The 23866-nt window shown below is 37.6% G+C and overlaps 1 protein-coding gene across 1 annotated transcript in view; it reads left to right on the top strand.

Moving 5' to 3' along the window:
• Positions 1-15854, top strand: part of LOC129755164 (retinal homeobox protein Rax) — a 31580-nt gene extending 15726 nt beyond the window's left edge. Inside the window, exons 4-5 of the mRNA XM_055751522.1 lie at positions 14815-14902; positions 15106-15854. Of these exons, the coding sequence (XP_055607497.1) occupies positions 14815-14902; positions 15106-15593 (576 nt within the window). The 3' untranslated portion in view covers positions 15594-15854. The remainder of the gene's footprint in view (positions 1-14814; positions 14903-15105) is intronic.
• Positions 15855-23866: the final 8012 nt, after the last annotated feature.

The raw sequence follows: 23866 nt of genomic DNA, 5'->3' as shown, positions 1-23866 counted from the left end.
TTTTACAAGCCACTCTTTACGTCATTTTTGTTATTATTGTTGTTATGGCTATATCGGTTGATTTACAACTGGTAACATGCGAAGGGACACACCGCATACGGCAATCGAGGACAACAAGGGATTAGCCGATGTTTTGGAAGGAATGTAATCAGAACCATTGCGAATCGTTGTAAAAATTTGCCTAATTGTAGCTTTTTATTAGTAGAATTAAATTGACAAATTGAAAAATTTGAAAACCACAAAAAACACATTTGAATAAAGTACGAAACATTTCAAGTTATTAATTAATTGTCAAAAAAAAATATCCGTAGACTAATTTTTGAATAAAAAAAAACAGTTTTTCGGTTGAATATCTGAAAGCTCTTGTTGTTCTGGATTCAGTTCGAGTTTTTTTTTATTTTTCAACGATTCCATTTACATTTTTCTTTTTAAGAAATTTGTTGCTTGAGAAACTTTTCATATATTTTTTAAAGTATTTCGTAAAATAAAAAATAATTTTCAATAAATTTTTGTAAAACAGGGAGTGTAAGTTTAATTTTCTTCCTTAAATCTAACCACTGTAACGCTTTAACAAAAGGCATTCAACATTAAGGCATACAAACCCATATTTCCAAATTTATTTTTGCAGGAGAGCATTCAACTGAAAATCTATTGGGTTTTCGAATAAAAGACATCACAGCAAATTTGTACACCTTTTTGACGATTAAATTAAAGGGATATAATTTTTTCTGGGATTCAGGTTATGAATAGTCGAAAATCTTTTCCCAGCAAACATTCCATTTACATTATAGAAAGATCGTATTAAAGTTGAAAAACAGCATTTACCTACCAAAGTGGAGGCAATATACATACATAAATTTCATTTCCTTAACCAATTTGACATTATCTGACACCATATTCGTGCCTATCAGAAGAGTGCAAGAGAGCGCAAGATTTTGCTCTCATATTCTTCAAATTGTTGCCAGCGACCATATTTTCTAGTTCTCCCATTGGTCAATATTATTCAGTACCCATCTGATTCTTAGCAATCTGGATGCACTGCTGATTGCAGAGAGAACATGACGATGATTTTCTCACTCGAAGCCCGCGTGGGAGCAAAATCTTTTTAAAATTTGCAAACATGACGGACTTTCAATCATATCCGATTTAAACTGGCTTCAGACGACATTATTTACAATCTTTTCACTATGCAGTTGGAATTGTGATTCGTAACACCATTGCAAACGACTTAAGTTAGCATTTCTGATACGATTTCATGTTTTTTTTTCATATTGAAACAATCTTATCAAATTGAGAACTAGATACGAAGCATCAGAACTCAGATTCCAATTTTTTTTCCTCCCGGTTTAAGATTTCATCTATATTCACTTCAATTTGATTTTTTTTTCAGAAAAATATATCGTCTCCTCTTACGTTATAACTTTTCCAAACGACGTCAATCAAGATTTGATATCATCGAAATATTTTATCATTTTTTCATCATTATTCCAGGAAGGATTACCGTGAAACGGGATGAATCGGGACAGTTTTCGAGATTTCCAGCTCAACACAGCTATTTTATCTCATAGAAAATCTTCATCGGTGTGTTTTGTGAATCTCAAAAACACTGAGTAATAGAAACTATTCTAAAGAGAAGGTTTTTCAAATGCTTTTTTAACCATCGAGAGGGGTAATTCGAAGCCATGAGTTGTTAACCGAGGAATTATTTCGCTTAATTTTAAATGTGAATCTGTTCATAACATTTGCTCTGCTGCTCATATATATTGCTATCATCCATTCCACATACATCAGTTTTTTGTCTACTTTGGGTAAGTGGTAATCTTCTGACCTACTTATATAATATTCATATACCACATAATTACATTCAACCTTAGAACAGACAGAAAGATTTTATTTTATAAAATCTTTTTCCATTTACATTCATGTTGTAGTTTATTCTTTAGCAATATTAGATTCGGATTTTTAATCGGTTACATAAATAAAGTTTCTTTAGCTTAATTTTCAATGCGTAATTCCAAGTCTTCACTTTCAAAATTTCATTGAAAATTAAGCTGGGAAATTGAATTTTTAAGTACATCAATCATGAAAAGAAATTTTTTCCTTACTTTTGACGTAGATTTCTCAAAGCTGTTCGGTTGAATATGACCTTAAGCGCAAATTTTAATCATTATAATCATTATGCCAATATAATGAAGAATTTTTTTTAGGGACTAAGTAAGTGCTATGAAAATGATAATCAAATTAACGAAAAACAAAAATAAAATTTTGAGTATTGACACTCGATTGATAGATAAATGTAATACGGCGGAGCAAACCCAAAATTTAAGTCTTTTTATTAAGTTTTTTTTTCTACCTGAAGATCCGAGATAGCGGTCAAAACTTACATTGAACCTCGACATATTTGTCTTATGTTGTTCTGTTGATATTGTTGTTAACAATTCAAAATACAAAAAAAAATTAAACAAAAACTGTAATCAAAAACAAATAAGCACAGTTTTAGCACAACACAGTCTTGAGAATAGACATTTGTTTGGTTTTTACTGGAACAGCTTTGGCGGTTGATTCATTTCAAAGTACGGTTTTTACAACACATTTTTCATTTTTTGGGGCCATGATCTAAAGAAATTTAAAAAAAATATTTCCCATATGTGCTGCATATAGTTTCAAATCCCAGCTTTCTCAAGCACTAAGTAAATTTTTTTCAAGCACTTAATAACTGACTTACAGTCGTTTTCCCGAAACATGTTTTTCCGTTTTTTTCTTTAATTTTAAATAACTTTTCAATAAATTATTGTAGCTGAATATTGTCTCAGAGGTCTATTAGAGTCACGTTACAAGCTTTTAAAAACTATAAAATATGTAAAAATGGGTTGAGAAACAAGAGAGTTCTAGTGTAAATAGTGTTAGGGGTCAAATTATTGTAATGAAAAAATACGAGCGTTTTCAAAATAAAATAGTCACGAAGAAAAATTTGTGAAAAAAAAAAACAATTTGATTAGGAGTTAATGATCATTTGAAGTTCGAAAAATGTCATTTGACCGGAAAAAAAATTTTGCGGAAAAAAAACTGTGTATTTGACAAAAAAAAATCTCGAATTCTATGATTTGAACGTAAAATTCTGTGACGCTTTTTCTATGAAGTTCATAGGGAAATCATATCAAACATTAACAAATTGGAAATTTCGAACAGTTTTAATTGAAAAAAAAAAAAATCAATTTACATTACCTCGTTTTCATACTGTCATGAATTATAGTCAGAAGTAAAAAGCCGAAAATGACAAAAAATTATAATTTTGAAAATCTGTAACAAATTTTGAAAATCTGTGCATTCTGTAAAAATTTAAAAAATTCTGTGATCTGTGACACAGATTCTGTGACGAAATTTTGCTCAAAATTCTGTGATAATACAGATTTTTCTGTGATTTCGGCAACCTTGGTTAAGAGGCGGCGATAGTGTAGTCAATACAGGCCGTAATCGATAATCGAGACAAAAATGTATCCCACAAAAACTATTAAAACGAAAATTCTTAAATGCTTTTTAACATCGGAGAAAAATAATGTCCGCAAGTCAGATTTTCAATGCAAAAAGTGGACTTTATTTGAAAAGAACATTTATATTTCCGCATTTTTGTCTTTACATAAACTATCGGTGCCAGAAAGAAGAGGCAATAACAAATGGGTGACTTTTAGTACATTCAGCAATGCTTATGGATTGTTAAGCTTCCGCTAATGATGATCCACGAAGAAAAAAAACGCCCAAAACGCGTGGATGACACGGAAATTCTTTAAGGAGTTGTTTTTGGAAGATGTTGTTTACTATTTAGAAAACGCTAAGCTTCCGATACAAGCAGCTTAGCATTATTGGACAACTGTTTAGCCTACTGTGAAGCTGAAGATCTGTCAAACTGTCAATGGTTCAATTTCAACATTTTTGTTGCCCTCTAATCACTCAGAATTGCTCCAGCCGATGCATCAAAATTCATCATTCAGATTATAAAAAATAGTTTTCGGTAGAAACTGATGCAAAGTTTTCCGAATCGTCTTGGAGAATTCAACGAAAGTTTTTAGCATATAACATCAAAGATGCATTAATTTGGATAGCTGAGGCATGGAATGCAGCACGATGCAGTTCCAGCGTCTTCCATTTAGAAATTAGGAAAATTACTTTACAAATAGGCAGATTTAAACGACGAGGACGATATTCCGATTCTTATACCTAATATATTTTCGACTACAGCGATTTGTTCAGTGTGATGGAAAACGATGAGATTATTTTCGATACCTCGGCGTTAGGCAGATCAAAGCGATTCGGATAAAGGAGTTCGAGTAGGCGTTGACTTAAAAGGATGTCAAAAATTTTCTGCTCCGTGAAAAAATGGTTTCTTGTTTAAATGATAAAGTGCAATCGAAACCAAATTTGAGTGATGACAATAAAGATTTATTGGTGAGATCCAACCATATTATGCTGTTTAAACATTACATTTTTCAATATATTGAAAGTTTTCGTTCCAATTCTAACATCATGTATGTACATATGAATATATAAAGCGTTTGGCAGGGAACTCCACGCTTTATTCCCCTTCTTGTATTAGTTCATTTGTGGTATTGACCACATGGTCGGCCTGGCCGTAGTAATATCTGCAATGCAGTGTATAATGTAACAGATGTTATGTTGAAAAGAAAAATTAAGAGCGCCAGTCTTTCATTTTCCAGGATGCTTACTTGTTTTGGCTATGTAAGTAAAAAAGAAGGCGTTAAGCAGAGCAAAGCCGTTTGCCTTTAGAGAACCAATTTTTACGAGGAACTTTAACGTTGCAAAACAATAAAAAATAAGATCATCTTTGAAAATGATGGGAGTACTCTACTAAATTTTATAGAAAGCGGTTGGAATCCAGCTGAGTGACAACAGTGTGAATGAGTGACCTCAAGTCACAAAATTTTATTTTTTGTAAAATTTTATAAGGAAAATATGCCCTGAAAGCTGATTTGACCCTCCAGATGGTAGAGAAAAAAAATAACAAAAAAAAATTTGTGGATAATCTTCAAATAAAGACTGTGAAATTTTAACGTTTGATTCCTCAATATGTTGCTATTCAAGTACCAGTCAAAGTATGGAAAATGTTAAGGAAAATATACTGAAAATTTATGATTCTACAAGTCAGAATAACAAAATATAACTTTAAAATGTGTACATAAAATTTGAAGGCTCTAAAGAATTTTTCAGAATAACTTCAAATTTTGTGTCGTGAATTCAGTCAACTACCCTGTTCTGTTTTAACTGAGTGAATTCATGTCACAACTTTAAAGAGGCATAATTTTGTTCGTTGTTGTTCAATCGTGGGAAATAGTTTTCTCAACAACTTATTTGAAGACACCAATATCCTATTTCCACAGAGAGAACAGAAAATCGAAGTGGTATGTACTGAAGTCAAAAATGGTCAATTCAGTTTTATTTGCAATTTTAATATTGGTAATCTTGACCTCTGGTCGAATTTCATCACATAATGTAAGTCGATTGAATTTTAATGTGATTACATTTGGCGGCGTCGCCGTTAAGGCGCCCGAAAAACTGACCCGGTGCAAAAAGCCCAAAAACTTGCCGTCGGCAAAATATGCACTTTTCTCGGCCCAAATATACCAAATAGCTAGGAAGGTTCTCGCAAATCAAGCCTCGGTCCACCAACAGACAAGTCGGTTTGCAAGCAAGTTTCCGGCTTGTCAGGTTCGGTACCTACGTCATTCTCTAGTAACATCCAAAATTGATGGCATGGGTGGGTGGCTTTTGGGTGACTTAAGCGCAACCATAGCAGACGACCCCGGAGGGGGCCGGTTCAAATGCGACCGGACTAATAAGATTCATTTATCGTCGAACAGAATAGGTACCGTGCACACAAAAGTAGGTGGTCCCGGGCCCGAGTTAATTACTTCTCCCCCCGTGCGGGTGGCTGTCAAATGACTGATGGAAATGGCGATGAATAGTTGAGGGAAAAAAAAGATTGACTCTCTTAAACGCCTTCTGGTAAGGGGGGATGATTTGCTGGTCGATATGAAGAAAATGGAGGGAACGGAAGGAGTGATAAAAGCTAATCGTTGCGTAATTGTGCTTTGATGGGATCGATTAGATTGTCCGACGAGAGTGTGTTTACTTAGGGCCATTATGGATGGGGAGGGACTCATCGATCGGCCGAGAGGACAACCGAAAGAAAGGATCGATTCCGGCTTCGTGATGTGTGTACCAAAAACGATATTATTACATTAAAAGCAGATTATAGCCGGATTTGTTTGCGTTCCCTTTTCTCTCGCTTGAAGCTGATCTGTTACAGGGATGAAGGCGAACTCACCACTTTCGATATTGTTTTCAGTTGGCTGGTTTTTTCGGTCTCGCCCGTTTGCCAATCATCAATATGGTTGAGGGGGCTGTATGGGAAAAGTTGGAGAGCGAGATTTTTCCGACCCTTTCGGGCGGGATTTCCACAGAAAAAAAATCAGCTTCCTGCTGTGTGAGCTTGAGACTAACCGGGACCTTGCATCATCCGGCTTCTCGGCATCGTCATCATCATCATTATTCATCGCCAATCGTCTGTCTGCTGCCGGAGGGACGCGCCCTCAATTGGCCATTATAGTGTTTATCTTTGGTCCATCTCCTCCTGCTGCTGTTGTGCGGAGAATAAAAATCCACCCACGATAACCTAATTCACCTTCAGAATGGAATTTCTAAGGATTAAATTAATTTTTGTAATTGAGAATTTCAGGCCACTTCAAACAAACTTTTCAGCATCAGCTTTTCTCTTATCTGATCGTCGGTTTTGGGTTTTACATCTATAAGTATAGAACATCTTCCGGGGGAACAACACAATTCCGCACATTTCTTGCATCGTTTTTGTTTTTTCTCAAGACTTTTGTCATTTTTTTCGTAAAAGCTTTCTTGAGTATTTATTCTGATGCAATTCTGTTAAAGTTTTTTGTCCGTTGCAGTGTTCGTTTTCAACGTCTCCTTCTAGTTTTCTTAAACATTTTGTTCCTCTCAGAAACAGCTTTAAGCATCATGGTTATCAGTTGACAGAATTAAGTTGAGTAAAAAGCCGAGTTTTGAGTGAAAATCCTGTAAGTGGCGTGTCTTGACGTGACAAAAACACGGATAACTTCGTCACGAAACCAAATTTCTTTTTTTTGCATACCTATAGGCGTATTAATATCTACGTATACTAACAGGCGAAGAGATCTACTTCCTATGTAATTGCATACTCACACTTTTTTGTTAGTAATAAATTGAATCAACATTTTGTTGAACGGTGTAGCAATATCCGAATGTTATCGACTCAATCAAAGCCAAACTTCGCTACATTAAAAAAGGATTACAACCTTCACCAGACACAAGGTCGCCCCGAAAACGAGCGGTCATGTTTGAGTTTCACACTTGGCCATCGAAGGCTCGACCCTCCCTCGTGGAAAAACTTCCTCGAAACATCAGTAAAAAATCTCAATAACCAAAACAGGACACATCGCCCGCTCGTTGCTCGATAAGCTCATTAAAGCCGATCTAATTGACATCGTTTGATTTTTGAATCATTTACCCCCTCGTTCTGTTTCCCGGCGATTGAAAACGACAACTGCTGAGATAAAGCGCGGGACGATTCAATCGGACGCACACGCCTCAACAAAAGCGCTATTTTGTTACATTCAATTGCGCCTGGCCGACAACGACGGTTGTGTTTCTTCCTCAAAATCCTGAAATTCTAGGGGTGGAGGGTTTCCGTTCGCTCCTTTTTTTAAAGAGCAGCGAAACAAGCTCTACAAAAACAGGCGATTATCTATTATTCGGAGGTTGAAGAGCTCTTAGAATACTGACTGACTGCCGGTTGTAGGTCTAATAGCAATCCGAATCAGTTAGCTTTGGTTGAAAAATGCTAAAAATAAGGGCGAAAAAAACCTCCCGGAAGGGTGATAACAGCTGACAGGGAGGCTCCTTTCACTGGTTTTACACATGTCACAATGATGGTTCCATCTACATTCACATTCCAAACAAATTTGGCTCAATTTAAAAACCCCGAGCCCGGGATGGCTCCTGGTAATGCATTTTATAAATTACCTTCCGGTATTTGTGCTTCGGTACGAAAAGCCAGGAAATCCGAAACGAGCGAAATTAGCCAAATGAAGTTGGTGCCTCGAAAGCCAACCGTAGAAACTCGTTACTCTCCGATTGCAACGACGGCAACATTTGTGTCGCAAATAGGAATTTGAAAATCTAACTTTAATTGCCCGTAATTGTAATTAATGCTTGGCAATTTGAAACTGCTTCTTGGTTCAGTTGCTGCACGCAAATGTATACCCACTTTCCGAGAGTGGTTGAAAGCATGATTGAATTAGCTGCACTAATTGTCACTCTCTGGGCTTCGTCTCGCAAATTGGTAGGACTTACGGCCCAATTGCGTGTTTAAATGGCGTAATTGGTGCAATTTGGTAATGCTAGAAGTTGGCTTCACGGGTAAATCCACTGTTTTAAAATTATTCCTGTTTATGGAACTTCAGATTTTTCATATTTTTGAATTTCGTTTACGTTCCTTGCTGGAGCTATAATTAGGTAGAGTAAAGTTTTATAAAGAAGAGCAGAGCATTGAAAAGTAAAGTGGAGTAGAGAAGAGCTGAGTTGAGTAGTGTAAAGTTAAGCAAAGAAGAGTGGATAAGCGACAAACAAAAACAGATAAGGGTAGGAAATACTTTACTCTACTAAACTCTACTCTACTCTACTTTACTCAACTCAAATCTACTCTACTCTACTCTACTCTACTCTACTCTACTGTTCTCTTCTAAACTCCTCTATACTCTACTCTACTCTTTTTCACTCCTCTCTGCACTACTCTACTCTACTCTACTCTAATGTACTCAACTCTACTCTAATCTTCTCTACTCTCCTCTACTCTACTCGACTCTACTGGTTTATTCTAAACTCTCCTCTTCTCTCCTCTCCTCTACTCTACTCTACTCTACTATATTCAACAATACTCTACAATACTCTACAATAGTCAACTCAATTCTCCTGTTTTCTACTGTTCTCCTCTAAACTCTACTCTACCCTACTCTTCTCAACTCTACTGCACTCTATTCTGCTCTACCTTACAATACTCTTCTCTACTCCACTGTACTAAACAAATACTCCAAAAAAGCCCCCTCTACTCTCCCGTTTTCTTCTGTTCTCTTCAAAACTCTTCTCTTCTCTACTCTACTCTACTCTACTCTCCTCTACTCGACTCTACGCGTCTCTACTCGTCTCTACTTTTCTCTACTCTTCTTTATTCTACTTTGCTACTCAACTCTACTCTACTCTACTTTATTCAACTCAACTCTACTCTACTTTACTCTACTCTATTCTTCTTTACTCTACTCTACTCTACTCTACTCTACTCTACTCTACTCTATTCTACTCTACTCTACTCTAGGCTATACTCCACTCTACTCTACTTTTCTCAACTCTTCTCTACTCTACTCTACTCTACTCTACTCTTCTTTACTTTACTCTACTTTTCTCTACTTTACTCTACTCTACTCTACTTTACTCTACTCTACTCTACTCTACTCTACTCTACTCTACTCTACTCTACTCTACTCTACTCTACTCTTATCTACTCTACTCTACTCTACTCTACTCTACTCTACACTATACTCCACTCTACTCTACTCTTCTCAACTCTTCTCTACTCTACTCTACTTTACTCTACTCAGCTCTACTCTACTCTACTCTACTCTACTCTACTCTACTCTACTCTACTATACTCTACTCTACTCTACACTTCTCTACTCTACTCTACTCTACTCTACTCTACTCTACTCTAATCTACTCCACTCTACTCTACTCTACTCTACTCTACTCTACTCTACTCTACTCTACTCTACTCTACTCTACTCTACTCTACTCTACTCTACTCTACTCTACTCTACTCTTCTTCACTCTACTTAACTCTACTCTTCTCAACTATACTCTACTTAACTCAACTCTACTCTACTCTATTCTAGACTATACTCCACTCTAATCTACTCTTTTCAACTCTTCTCTACTCTACTCTTCTTTACTCTACTCTACTCTTCTCTACTCTACTCTAAACTTCTCTACTCTACTCTACACTATACTCCACGCTACTCTACTCTTATCTACTCATCTCTACTCTACTCGACTCTACTCTACTCTATAAAATCTACTCTACTATACTCTTTTCTACTCAACTCTACTGCACTATACTCTGCTCTACTGTACTCTACTCTGCTCTACTCTAATCTACTCTTCTCTGCTCTACTCTTATGTACTCTTCTCTGCTCTTCTCTACTTTTCTTCACTCGACTCTACTTTACTATACTCTACTCCACTCTACTCTACTCGACTATACTGAACTTTACTCTACTCTACTCTACTTTACTCTACTCTTCTCTACTCCACCATACTCTACTCTGCTCTAGTCTACTCTACTCTACTCAACTCTACTCTACTCTACTCTACTCTACTCCACTCTACTCTACTCTACTCTACTCTACTCTACTCTTATCTACTCTACTCTACTCTACTCTACTCTAAACTATACTCCACTCTACTCTACTCTTCTCAACTCTTCTCTACTCTACTCTACTCTACTCTACTCTACTCTACTCTACTTTTCTTTACTTTACTCTACTTTTCTCTACTTTACTCTACTCTACTCTACTTTACTCTACTCTACTCTACTCTACTTTTCTCAACTCTTCTCTACTCTACTTTACTCTACTCTACTGTACTCTACTCTACTCTACTCTACTCTACTCTACTCTACTCTACTCTATTCTACTCTACTTTACTCTACTTTACTCTTTTCTGCTCTACTCTACTCAACTCCACTCTTCTCCACTCAACTGTACTTTACTCTACTCTACTCTTCTCTACTCTTCTCTACTCTTCTTTACTCTATTCTACTCTACTCTACTCTCCACTACTCTACTCTACTCTACTCTACTCTACTCTAGACTATACTCCACTCTACTCTACTCTTTTCAACTCTTCTCTACTCTACTCTTCTTTACTCTACTCTACTCTTCTCAACTCTACTCTACACTTCTCTACTCTACTCTACACTATACTCCACGCTACTCTACTCTTATCTACTCAACTCTACTCTACTCGACTCTACTCTACTCAACTCAAATCTACTCTACTATACTCTTTTCTACTCTACTCTACTGCACTATACTCTGCTCTACTGTACTCTACTCTGCTCTACTCTAATCTACTCTTCTCTGCTCTACTCTTATGTACTCTTCTGTGCTCTTCTCTACTCTTCTTCACTCGACTCTACTTTGCTATACTCTACTCCACTTTACTCTACTCGACTATACTGAACTTTACTCTACTCTACTCTACTTTACTCTACTCTTCTCTACTCCACTATACTCTGCTCTGCTCTAGTCTACTCTTCTCTACTCTACTCTACTCTACTCTACTCTACTCTACTCTACTCTACTCTACTCTACTCTACTCTTCTCTACACTATACTCCACTCTACTCTACTCTTCTCAACTCTTCTCTACTCTACTCTACTCTACTCAGCTCTACTCTACTCTACTCTACTCTACTCTACTCTACTCTACTCTACTCTACTCTACTCTACTCTACTCTACTCTACTCTACTCTACTCTACTCTACTCTACTCTACTCTACTCTACTCTACTCTACTCTACTCTACTCTACTCTACTCTACTCTACTCTAATCTACTCCACTCTACTCTACTCTACTCTACTCTACTCTACTCTACTCTACTCTACTCTATTCTACTCTACTCTACTCTACTCTACTCTACTCTACTCTACTCTACTCTTCTCTACTCTACTCTTCTCTACTCTACTCTACTCTACTCTACTCTACTCTACTCTACTCTTCTCTACTCTACTCTACTCTACTCTACTCTACTCTACTCTACTCTACTCTACTCTATTCTACTCTACTTTGCTCTTCTCTACACTTCTCTACTCTTATCGATTCTACCCTACTCTACCCTTCTCTACTTTACTTTACTTTACTCCACACTTCTCTACTCGACTTTACTTTACTTTATTCAAATCTACTCTACTCTACTCTTTTCTAATCTGCACTACTCACTTTGTCTACTGTACTCTTCTCTTCAAGACTCAACTAAATTTTTAACATAGTTTACATAGCTTTTATCATAAGGAATGTAGCTCAAATTTCTAAAATGCGTAGCTAAAATTGTTTAGCACATTGAAATTTAACACTCTGAGAAACTGGTGTAATTCAGCTTAAGGCATGGGAAGTTACAGATGTTTGATTTTGAAGTTCCGACTTTTTTTTAAAGAATATGGGCTTTTAAGTTATTTGAATCTGGGATTTTTTTAAAGCAAAAATGAAGCGCATGTTTTAAACACGATATTCGAATGAAATAAATCAGATTTTTCTTCATCCAGAATTGATAAAGCATGTTTTGAGACCTGAAAAGCCTCTTTTAACGATGTAAACAAAACCTACAAAAGCCCGTTTTGTCTGCCTGAACGGGCATCCAAATGTCCAACAGTTGTATCGAAGATGATGGTTTATAAATTGAATCAATTGTGTGTTGGTGTCCTTCTTCCCAAAAGGGTCCGATCAGCAGCATCCTCCCCCAACTGACTGCGAATGTTGAAGCAAATCCAACCGAGGGAAATTGAACAATGGCACCCAATCGGAAATTCGAAAATCGTTCCCTCTTGCTCTAATGGCCTATCTGTTTCTCCGGTTGCCCGATTCGCCTGGGCTCCGTCGTTAAATTCCCATGAATTACTACAAAACCAGAACCAGGAGGCCAATCTCCTTGCTGGATGGTTGGCTGCCAGTCTAGGGCAAAGTCCTACGAGTACAAGATGTAAATTGGGCTTCTTCCCCGCTCGAAAGCTACTGTCTACTGTCGCAAGGTTAGTCTACATCCAGGGGAAGAATTTGATTGATTCCGAAGGTGGCTTCCGCAATTGGTCGGCTCGTTAAGGTGCTGTGACGATGTCTTGTCCATTCAAATCAAATCTAATGGCAGTTTCCGGTCGGGGAGATTAGAACATTCCGGAGCAGGCTAATTTTCTTCCCCTTTCTATGATTTTGGTTCTGTTTGGGGACCCTCTATAAGATTTGTTAAACCTAATCACAAAACTATTATCTATCTCTGTTTCGTTGGGACATTCTTCGATTGGCTTCGGAATTGTAGTATTCGAAGCTGCAGCTAGGAAAAATGTTGCTTCTAACTCGGTGATGACGGTCCATATCCTGTTTCCTGCTTGATTCATCTCGAAGGAAGTGGCGCCTTTCCCGGAACAAGTATGATCGGTCGAAAATCTCCCTCCCGAACGAAATGGTCCTGCAGCTACATACAACCGTTTCTAGAACGTCGGGCGCTAATTGGCGCAAATAATTGGTTATAGGGGAAAGGTTTCCTAAATGGGCCTATCGGGTTAAATGACCCTACGGCTGTTTGATGAAATGGTTGACTAGACAGTTTATCTGACCAATGCATTTTGAGGGTGATACGCTTAGAACATAAGGCAAGAAAGAATTTTATGAATTCACAAACTCAAAAAAAATTAAAAAATCATACAAGGTTTTGATACATTTTGATGTAATATTTCGACTTTTAAAAATTATACGTAAAGAAGCTTAAAACAAAAACTAGGATGATTTTTGTTTCTGACTCAAATGAACTTAAGAAATTAAACATATTTCAGCTTTTTTGGAGGTTTAATAATGATTATATAGTGGAATAATAGAGTGTTTTTGTATGCCCCCATCATGTTTGTAAAATGCCTCCATCCTAAAATAATAGGTTAAATAGAATAAATAAATGATTTTTATCATTGAATCTTCAAATCTAAGCTCTGAATAACATCTTAAGAGAGAATTGAAGATCTAAAAACAGATATGATAAAGTTTTTCTCATGAATGAACTGCCTCCATAGTATGGCAACCCTAACTTTTGTTTTATTCCATAAAACTATAATGTACAAAGATTTTTATAAAAGTTCAGCTGTATCGTACGGAAATTATTACTTTCTAGCAGTTTCAATGAAATTATACGGAAATATTGACCAAAAAACAGAAATTTTGTTCAAAACATAAATAGGCGCATTTAGCCCGCACGATTTGAGGTTCGGCATTTTAGACAACACTTATAATAAAATCGTTTTCTTGGAAACAGAAGAAAGTTGTAACATAAAAGTTACTTCAATGTATAGAAAACAGATGCCTGCACACGTGTATATAGTTTTTGTACACATATTCGATGTGATATTTGATTAAATCAGAGTTCTGCTTAATAGGCGCATATAGCCCGCTCCTCCCCTACTCTGTCAATTAGCCGACCGGAATCCTTCGCCGGATGAACGTCTACGCGAAAGAGAGCGACGCCAACGATGGATAGAGACGTCGTTCTATTGAAAGACGCCGTCGTTGAAGCTTTTCCCTCTCGTTCCGCCTCGGCGATTTTGAATGGGTGGGAAAATTGGATCAAATTATGGACACTTATCAGTAATAAAATAATGGTATTATCGAGGGGTTTATGAATCTGGCTTTCACTTCTTTGCGAAATTTAGGGAGTGTGCTTCAAGATTCACAGATATGGATATTTCTATTTACAGTTTCATTTATTAAACACCGTCTAGGAAATGAACTTCAGAGACATTTTCTCACGGATTTATTACTGTTTTGAAAAACTTGTAAATTTTATCAAAATTACCAACGTTTCAATCTTCCTCATTAAGCTGACCCTATCATTGAAATTTCTAACAAGCGTTTTTTCCTTCTCTTCTCTATCCAAATTACAGGTATGGTTCCAAAACCGTCGTGCTAAGTGGCGCAAACGAGAAAAAGCCATGGGTAGAGACACATCTGCTTTTCTACACCACGAACAAGGTAATTATCGCAACGTTTGACCAACAATAGCCCAACTGTCCCCAAAAAGGTGTTGAGGGCTTCCTGCCGCTAGCCGGCAATTAAAATCCGCTCAGCTACCACCCTCGATTAACAACTACCTAACTCATCGTCAAGATTGTATCAAAAATCCAACGAAAAGAAACTCATCAAACATTTTCCCTTCTCTTGCCCCTCATTCACAGGACTACCTGAATTCCCGCTGGGTCTGCCGCTGCCTCCGCATTTGGCTCATCCGGCTCTTCCTCCGGCCGAGTTTTGGTCTGCCAACTTTGGACTTCACCCGACCCTTCTCCCAGGAGCCGGTCATCCCCTAATACATCCAAACATGGTTCCCAACTATAAAATCCCTCACTTCCATTCGCTCCTGACCCAATACATGGGCCTCAATAGTTTGTTCGGGGCTGCGGCCTATCCCCAGAACCTCTCCATAAACACCCGCCTCAGTCCACCGAACAGCCCCAAGGAGAGCCCCACCGGAGGAAGCCAGTCGAGCATCATCAACAACAACAATCAGAGCAACGAAAACTCCACCAGGGCTGCCAGCAACATTAGCAGCAGCAGCAGCACCAGCTCCAACAGCTCTAGCTCTAGTAGCAACAGCAGCTCCAGCAATCTCAGCGTCGGCAGCAATAGCATCAACACCAGCAAGGAAAGTGTGACGGAGAAGTAAATTCCTGCCGTCAGACAGCTGCTTAGGCTAGGGCAAATTGAGCTTTCCCACGAGATGCAATATTTATTGTTAATTTATTGATATAATTATTAGGTTCTTGGAAGGTGGAAAAAAGAGTAAATTTAATTAATGGAAAAACGAAATTAAATGGCACATTGGCAGAGGAAGTTGTTTCTCATCCTTGATGAAAGGTCTCTGCACAAAAATAAACTAGTCAGCAAAGTACCAGTGCTGCCTAAGTTCACTCAATTCCCCCCGACGCTGATTTAAACGTAAATACTATAAGGTACGAAATAAATTTCTTATCTTGTGTTGTTGGCCTACGTAAAAAGTTGAAAAAAAATACAATGTGAACTGTTTTAATCGAAATGCTGATTATGGTCACGTGAATAAACAAAGAAAGATTTTCACTAATTTTCGCATAAATATTCCGTAATGGATGAGTGACGCCAAATGAGTTTGAACGTGTTCGCGTATTTGTTCAGATGAAAAACATTGCAATAAAAGCAAAATAACCTGTACACCACTTCAGCGTTGTAAATAGTATCTATTAATCAAAGGAAATTATTAGCCAAATAAAAATAGAACATAAAGTTTTGAAACATAATCTGTTCTACTGTATGGAAAATCCGAAAGTCCATTTGTCCGAATTCTCTTCTATATTTTCTATCATTTTCGGAATGGCTTGCCGGAAGGATTGTAGTATTTGGTTCTCAACATCTAAACAAAAATCCATCCATTTCTCATATGCATAATTCGCCTTCTGTAGAAAGACATTTTGGTCGCTTAAGAACGACAAATTATCATTGAAAAGGGTGATACGATTAAATTTCTTTTTCAAGTTTAATTAGTATAAAATTCAGGAAAAATATTCAGTTATGCTTCCGCTTTGCCAAATCCAAATTGCCGGGCCTTACGCTAAACCCCTGCCATCAGATTTTGTACAGCCCTCTTGTCCACCTTCTTTGCCGCAGAAAGCCAGTTTGCCTTGAACTGCTGCTCGTCCTTAGCAGTTTTTTGTCTTCTTTAGGTTCCGCTTGACAATAGCCCAGTCCCAAGCAACCAAAAGTTCGGATAACATTCCTCTATCAGGTTTAATCAGCTTAATCGAGTATGCTAATACAACTTCTTTTCAGCTCAATTTTTAAGTAGTTAAACGAACTTTAAAGTTGACAAAAAGTTCGCATAAATCGTCAAACAACTTCTAACCAGCTTCAAAATCCACTTTATAAGAAGCATAAAAAATCGAAAAAATTACTCTTCCGCTCCTTCAATTGCCTTCTCAAGTCTGCTATTTTGATTCGTATTAATGAACTATATTTGTTACTAACTCACATTACATTTAAAAAACATGTTCTTACCAAGCCTCGAACCCGAGCTCACCGCTTGAAAGTTGAGATCCATACTTGTTGCCCTATATGAACATCATGAGTAGGCAACGATTTTACTCGATTTCATGATTTTCTTTAAAACGACTTTCAGGTTCTTTATTTCTACTTAATTCCCACTTTCAAGCTGTTAAAAAGTTCTTCCGGAACTTAATGTGTACTTCATATAGTTGTTTCCCAAGTAACGAATGTGTTTATTTATGCAAACACGTGTTGAAGTTCGAAAAAAGTAGATTTTAGCCTTTCTATAATACGAAGTTGCTTTTGAACGCCCGTTGGAACTAATTAAAAACTTTCAAGTTTACAAAATATTACAACAGAGACTTTTTACGAACTATTGAGCTGTACAAAAAGACTTGCAACCCTTTGATAGCTACTTGATTTTGAAAAAAATGAGAAGTACGTAACAAGTAGATTGTTTTTCTTCATACAAACTTTAAAGTTCCCAAAAAGTAGAAACAGACACCAAAACAGTACTTTAAAGCTTTTTTTGAGTATTGGCTGAACTTGATAAAGAATGAAGTTCCATGGACCTCGAAAAAGCATTTTGAACAGCAAAAAAGTTCCACAGAACTTTTGTACAGCTATATATGAACTTATTAGTTCGTTCCTTAAGTGATATTCGAACTTTTGGTTGCTTGGGGTATTTCTCAATTGGGCGGAGCTCTGGCGTGTTGGGAGGGTTCTTGTCCTTGAGAACCACTCCAAGGCCTTTTTACCGTAATGGCAGGATGCCAAATCCGACCAAAACAGTACGGAACAACCGTGTTTCTTCAGGAACGGCAGCAGACGTTTATTAAAACACTCTTTCACGTAAATTTCTTGGTTGACAGTCCCGGAAGCTATGAAAATGCTGCTTTTCAAGCCACAGGTACAGATGGCACAGGTACTTCATGTGCTTGAAAATATCTGCTACATTTCCCCATCCTTTTTCCGTATAGAACTCCTGTCCCGGAAGCTGCTTGTAGTCGGCTTTGACGTAGGTTTCGTCGTCCATTACCACGCAGTCAAACCACTGATAAGCTGATATAATTCCCCCTGTGTAGGAGAAAAATATTCATCGCCCAGAGCTCCTGGCGCCAACTAGCTCATCATTCCCTTAGCTTCGATTCCCGATCATGTAATGATACCAATAGCTGAATTTCGATTTTTTCGTAAATCATTCAATTTTCATTAGACAATTCGAAAATATTTTTTATGAAGAATTATGTAATTCATTTAGTTTAAATTTTAGTTTCAATGTATCAGATCAATTCCATTCTTATTGAAGAAGAGTGAATAATCTTTTGAAAATTTTATCCCAAGGGGAAATTTGAAGAAATTTCAGATGACCTAAAAAGTATGTTCTCTAATAAAATGTCTAGACTAAATCGTTCACCAGAAGGTCTTTTTTTCAAGAGCTGCGATTTTTTCCTCAATAAGATAAAGAACATTTTCTCTTCATTTGCTTAAATTAATTCTTAAAAACTGTTAAACTTTAATTCATTTATATAGTAAAGTTAGTTTTTAAATTTTAATATCCTATTAATTGGAATAGTATTTTTTAAATATGAAGAATTGATTTTCATATGTAGTCACGTTTCAAATTTTGTTTCTCAAATTTCAAAGCTCAATGAATCTAGTACATTTCAACAATCGGGAACTTTTTTCACTGGGAGGAAAACATAACAAAAATTGAACACCATAGCAACTTATACTTTCGCACCTAGAAAAATTGAAGCTTGGTAGATAATGAAATTTCTATATATTTTTCTACGTGTCATTAGAACACGGGAGTAAGTTTTGAATGCTAGCGCACCATCACAACCAGTGTATTATTCACTTACTAAGCAGTTAAAACACGAACCTTTGGTTGATGGAAATGTGGGGCAGAGCTATATCAGTTTATCAGTGGTCAAACTTCGTCAGCATCGTCGTGTACAGCCTCCGGGATCGCGCTTTGGCCGTCGTATTTTGTTTATCATCGCGATTTGGAGTCACTATCTTCTTGTAAGTCGATAGTCCGGCTCGTTTTTTGGCTCGATACACGATTGTAGACGATACACCCAGCTTATTTGCAGCATCTCCGAGAGAGAGGTTAGGGTTTCGCTTGAAACTACCGGCAACTTTCTTAGTCGTCTCAGCGGCTTCCGGTTTTCGATTTCCCCCCGATCCAGACTTCCTGGCTGTCGACAAACGTTCCCCAAACACTTTAATTTCATTTGTAACGGTTGATTTGGCAACTTTTAGCGATTTTGCCAGCTTTGCGTGCGAGTAGCTCGGATTTTCGCGATGCGCAAGCAAAATTTTGATACGCTGCTCTTCTTCCTTGGACGACATTTTAACAACTGAAGAGTTAATTCCAAAATCAAGATAGGAGCAACATTCTGCACACACACACCTTCAAAATGTGTTCAGGTTTTTTAAATGCAAAATTGAAAGAAATACGTCAAGTTGATATTGACCAAATTTTGACCGTATCACCCTTTACTGCAGTCTTCATAATTGGTTCTGCGAACTGCAGCATGAGACCAAAAAGTCAGCCAGAATTTTAAAATTCGATGCCAATTTCAAAACACAAAAAATACATTGAGAAAAGCAGGTGCCAAACATTGGGTCATTACTTTTCGTTTCTTTTTTTTTGGGTTGATCTGTCAATTGGCTTCTTATGATGACAGATTTGCTGAATATCTTCTCCAAATCAAGACGATTCAAAGCTGGAGACACGTTTATCAGTGAATTTTTGTGGCCCTCTTTCAGCCAGATTGATGATAAAAATTAAAACACGACAATTTTCAGCGTCTTTTTAGCAAAAAAGGTTTGCTGGGTTAGGTCGCCAAATTGCTCGGATTTTTCCGGACTTGCCCACAAAATTTGAGGAAAGTCCGGTCCGGTCCGGTTTCCCGGATTTCATTGGAAAGAGCCTCGATTTAGCCCGGAATTATTCACATTGTTAGTAAAAGCTAACAAAAAACTCATATTGAGTTATTACAATTTTTCATTTTTTTACGTCCAAATAGGAATTTTTGATGGCAAGTTTTATCCAAATAATCATGACTTGTGTTTAGGAAGCCTAAAACATTACGATTTATAATCTGCTAATGTGGTTTAGTGTAAACAAAAATTCTAGTGTTTTCTTTTAGACTTTTACTAAATAATTCCGTGGTTTTGATCAAATTTCCCAGATGTTGGAATATTAGTTTAAGATACTCTTTAGCTTCATCTTGCAACCATCTATTTCAGCGTATTTCAAAAGTTCCTTTTTAAAGATTCAGTAACAAGGGTAGACAAAAATCACCAACTATTCAAACCGCATGGCAAAGATTTCAAAATGTGCTAAAAGTGTCAAAATTTCTACCACTTTTTCCCAACACGAAAGAACTTGCTCTTAGCACATTTTGAAAACTTTACCATGCGAAAACATTTCAAGTTCCGTGGCCTTTAAGAGTTTTTACAACACGTGTTGTATTCTTGCATGCTGTGATGCAAAAATAGCAATATTTCTATCACATACGGTTGAAAAAAAGTAATGTAAAAAATACAACGCACAAAGATCTTGAAAAAATTTTGGCATGGTGAAATTTTTCAAATGTGCTACAAGTGTCAACATTTCTACCACTTTCCCCCAACACCAGTGAACTTGCTCTTAGTTAGTAAATGGTATAGACCAGGATCCAGTTTGGTAAATGGTGTTATCTTTTTTCCCAACGCCTCCTGTGTTCCTTAAAATTTCCTAAGGAAATTTCTACTTCTAGAAAAAAGGCGTACGAAATTCGAAAAAATAATAAATAATAATAAAAAGTATCCTATTTTCTTTACTCTGGTGCCGCATGAAATTAAGTATTTTTAGATAAAAGGTTAAAAAATTTTTTTTGTTATAAATGGTCATGATTATATTACTATATTATTATATACATAACATTACAAACATTTTATTATTATAAACATCATACTTATCATACACATCATACTTAAATTTCCCAGCTCTGCTTGATCTCAGATATGGTCCACATGATTGAGAATCGACACTTAATAATTTAATTATGAGCAGGGCCGAATTAAGACATCGGGGGCCCGGGGCAATTTTCACTGATTCAACTGATAAGAAGATTCTCTCGACCTGATTCTCGACTCGCTTTTCCAAATTTCAAGCTGTCTTTTCGACTCGCTTCATATTTAAATCTTATCTCGAGCTGTCCTCTCAACCCGCTTGATTTTAAATTGATAAGATAATTAAGCTGTCCTCTCGACCTGCTTTCTTCTATATTTAAAGCTGTCCTCTCGACTCGCTTTTCCAAATTGCAAGCTGTTCTCTTAACTCGCTTTATAGTTAAATCTTATCTCAAGCTGTCCTCTCAACCCGCTTGATTCTCAATTGATAAGATAATTGAAGTCTGCTTCATTTAATATTGGAACACAAACAATTGCGTGTAGTTCAGTCATTTCTTAACGAATTCATAATTTGTTTTTCATACAAATGTAGCATTTTCTTTACTTTTTCATCAAAAAAAAATTAAAAAAATTATTCATTGCTGTTTCGAAGAAATTCTCGTACTTTTCCCGTAATACGGCACATTAGGCGGCGCACACCCTTTTCGTCCACCGTTTTGGCGATTTGATTCCACCAGTTCTTCATTTGAGTCATGTTCCTAACAAGTTTTCCCTTTGCCTTAAGCCTCCGCTTCGTGATTGCCCAGTATTTCTCTATCGGCCGGAACTGGGGGCAGTTTGGGGGGTTGAGGTCCTTCGGTATTACGCTGACCCCGTTCGTTGCGTACGATTCCATAACCGTTTTGCTGTAATGGCAGCTTGCGAGGTCCGGCTAAAACATTACTGGACGGTCGTGGGCACGAATAAACGGCAGAATCCGTTTCTGTAGGCACTCTTTTTTGTAGACTTCTGATGTCATTGTCTTGTCAGTGAGAAAGACTTTGGTTTTCTGTCCACAACTGCATATCCCCTGCCAAATCATGTACTTGCGGGAGAATTTATCCGCAAACACGAACTTAAATTTTGCAGGTACATCCCCCCGAGCCGTCGCCAAATAAAATTTTTGACCTGGGATTTGCCCAAAGTCCGCCTTCACGTAGGTCTCATCGTTCATCAGAATACATCCGTCAAACTTGGTCAGCACTTGGTCGTACAGCTTTCGAGCACGGATTCTGGCCACATTGTTCTGCTTCAGCGTCCGATTTGGTTGTTTGCTGGCTCGGAATGACCTTATTCCTTCCCGGAGACGAATTCGTCGCACCGTACTGTGAGCGGCCTGGAACTTATTGGTCAAATCGCGGTCTGAAAGATTGGGATTCCTCTTGACGGCCTTGATGACTTTCCCACGCAGTTTCCGGTCGACAGTTCCACTCCGACGCTTCGAATCCGGCTTCCGAGCCGTCGTCAATGTTTCCTTGTACTGCTTGATAACACGCCATACGGTATTTCTGGGCATTTTAAGCTGTTTAGCTAGCTTCGATGCCGACAACAATGGATTTTCAAGAAAACTGTGCACAATTTGATCTCTCCGTTCGGTATCCATGGCGGTTGTTTACAAAATGCTATCGTTTGGTGTTATGACATAAATACATGGTGGAAAGTAATGAATTTCCCGACACGTGGGTGAAAAAAGTTTCCAAATCCGTCCACTAGGAGCGCCACAATGAGCAAAAGAATTTGTTCCAATATTAAATGAAGCAGACTTTAAGCTGTCCTCTCTACCCGCTTTTTCCATATTTCAAGCTGTCCTCTCGACTCGCTTCATAGTTAAATCTCATCCCAAGCTGTCCTCTCAACCCGCTTGATTCTCAATTGATAAAATAATTCAGCTGTCCTCTCGACCCGCTTTTCCAAAGTTCAAGCTGTCCTCTCGACTCGCTTCATAGTAGAATCTTATCTCAAGCTGTCCTCTCAACCCGCTTGAATTTCAATTGATAAGATAATTAAGCTGTCCTCTCGACCCGCTTTTCCAAATTTCAAGCTGTCCTCTTGACTCGCTTCATAGTAGAATCTTATCTCAAGATGTCCTCTCAACTCGCTTGATTTTTCAATTTGATAAGATAATTAATAATAGTTAGCCAAAAAATCATGACAATTCTCTGTTTTGACATAATTTCCAAATACCACTACTTTTAAACGTTTTCTTTGGATTTTGCATTAAAACTTGAACCAAAATATTATCGCCCAGCCTTGCTTCTTGCACCAATTTAATTTATTCACAATTTGAAAATTACTCATTTACTCGTACCCAATGAGTGAATCTATTTAAATTTTAACGCTACTTTGATACTTTTTTTCCCATCGTGTAAGTTGCCGCAGGTTGCATTTTTCCTTCTTTCGGTTCTTTTTTCTTTGCATTTCCGATCTTTAAATACCATGATGATACAAATACCTGCCACGGTCACACACTGCTTGATTGACCCGCTGCTCGCCGACCGACCGACTCGCTGACTGGCGTGCACGCTCGTGGCGGAAGACCAAGTGCGTGATTAATCCATTCACACAATCCCCATATTATTTCTGATATTGAAACAATGCATTTTGCCCGTTAAAAAGTCTCAAAATTGTAACCAACGGGCTAGCCTGCTGCTCAGTCGAGCAAGAACCCCCCCTCTAAGCCTCAGGGACGGCACACTCGTTAATGAAATTTCGCGATACAAGGAAACACTTTAGATTGTTTGTTTGAAATCCCACTTTATTTTCCCTAGCACTTTAAGGACGCGACACTGGACACTGGACCCGGATAAAGTAAAGTGGTTCTTATGGACCACGCGGTAAGTTCACCCCGAGAAATGTGGTTTGGTCCTACCTTAATAGTTGGCGTACGGTGTTTCGACGAATGGTGGAGCTCGTCTGCGGGAGTCCCCTGCGCTGGTCTGTGGTAGTCTCGTCGTTGTTGTGTGACGTCTCGACTGG

The sequence above is a fragment of the Uranotaenia lowii genome, chromosome 3 (assembly GCF_029784155.1).
Source record: "Uranotaenia lowii strain MFRU-FL chromosome 3, ASM2978415v1, whole genome shotgun sequence".
NCBI lineage: Eukaryota > Metazoa > Arthropoda > Insecta > Diptera > Culicidae > Uranotaenia > Uranotaenia lowii.
Note: the sequence above shows the minus strand (reverse complement) of the source record. Positions and strands in the feature narration are given on the sequence as shown.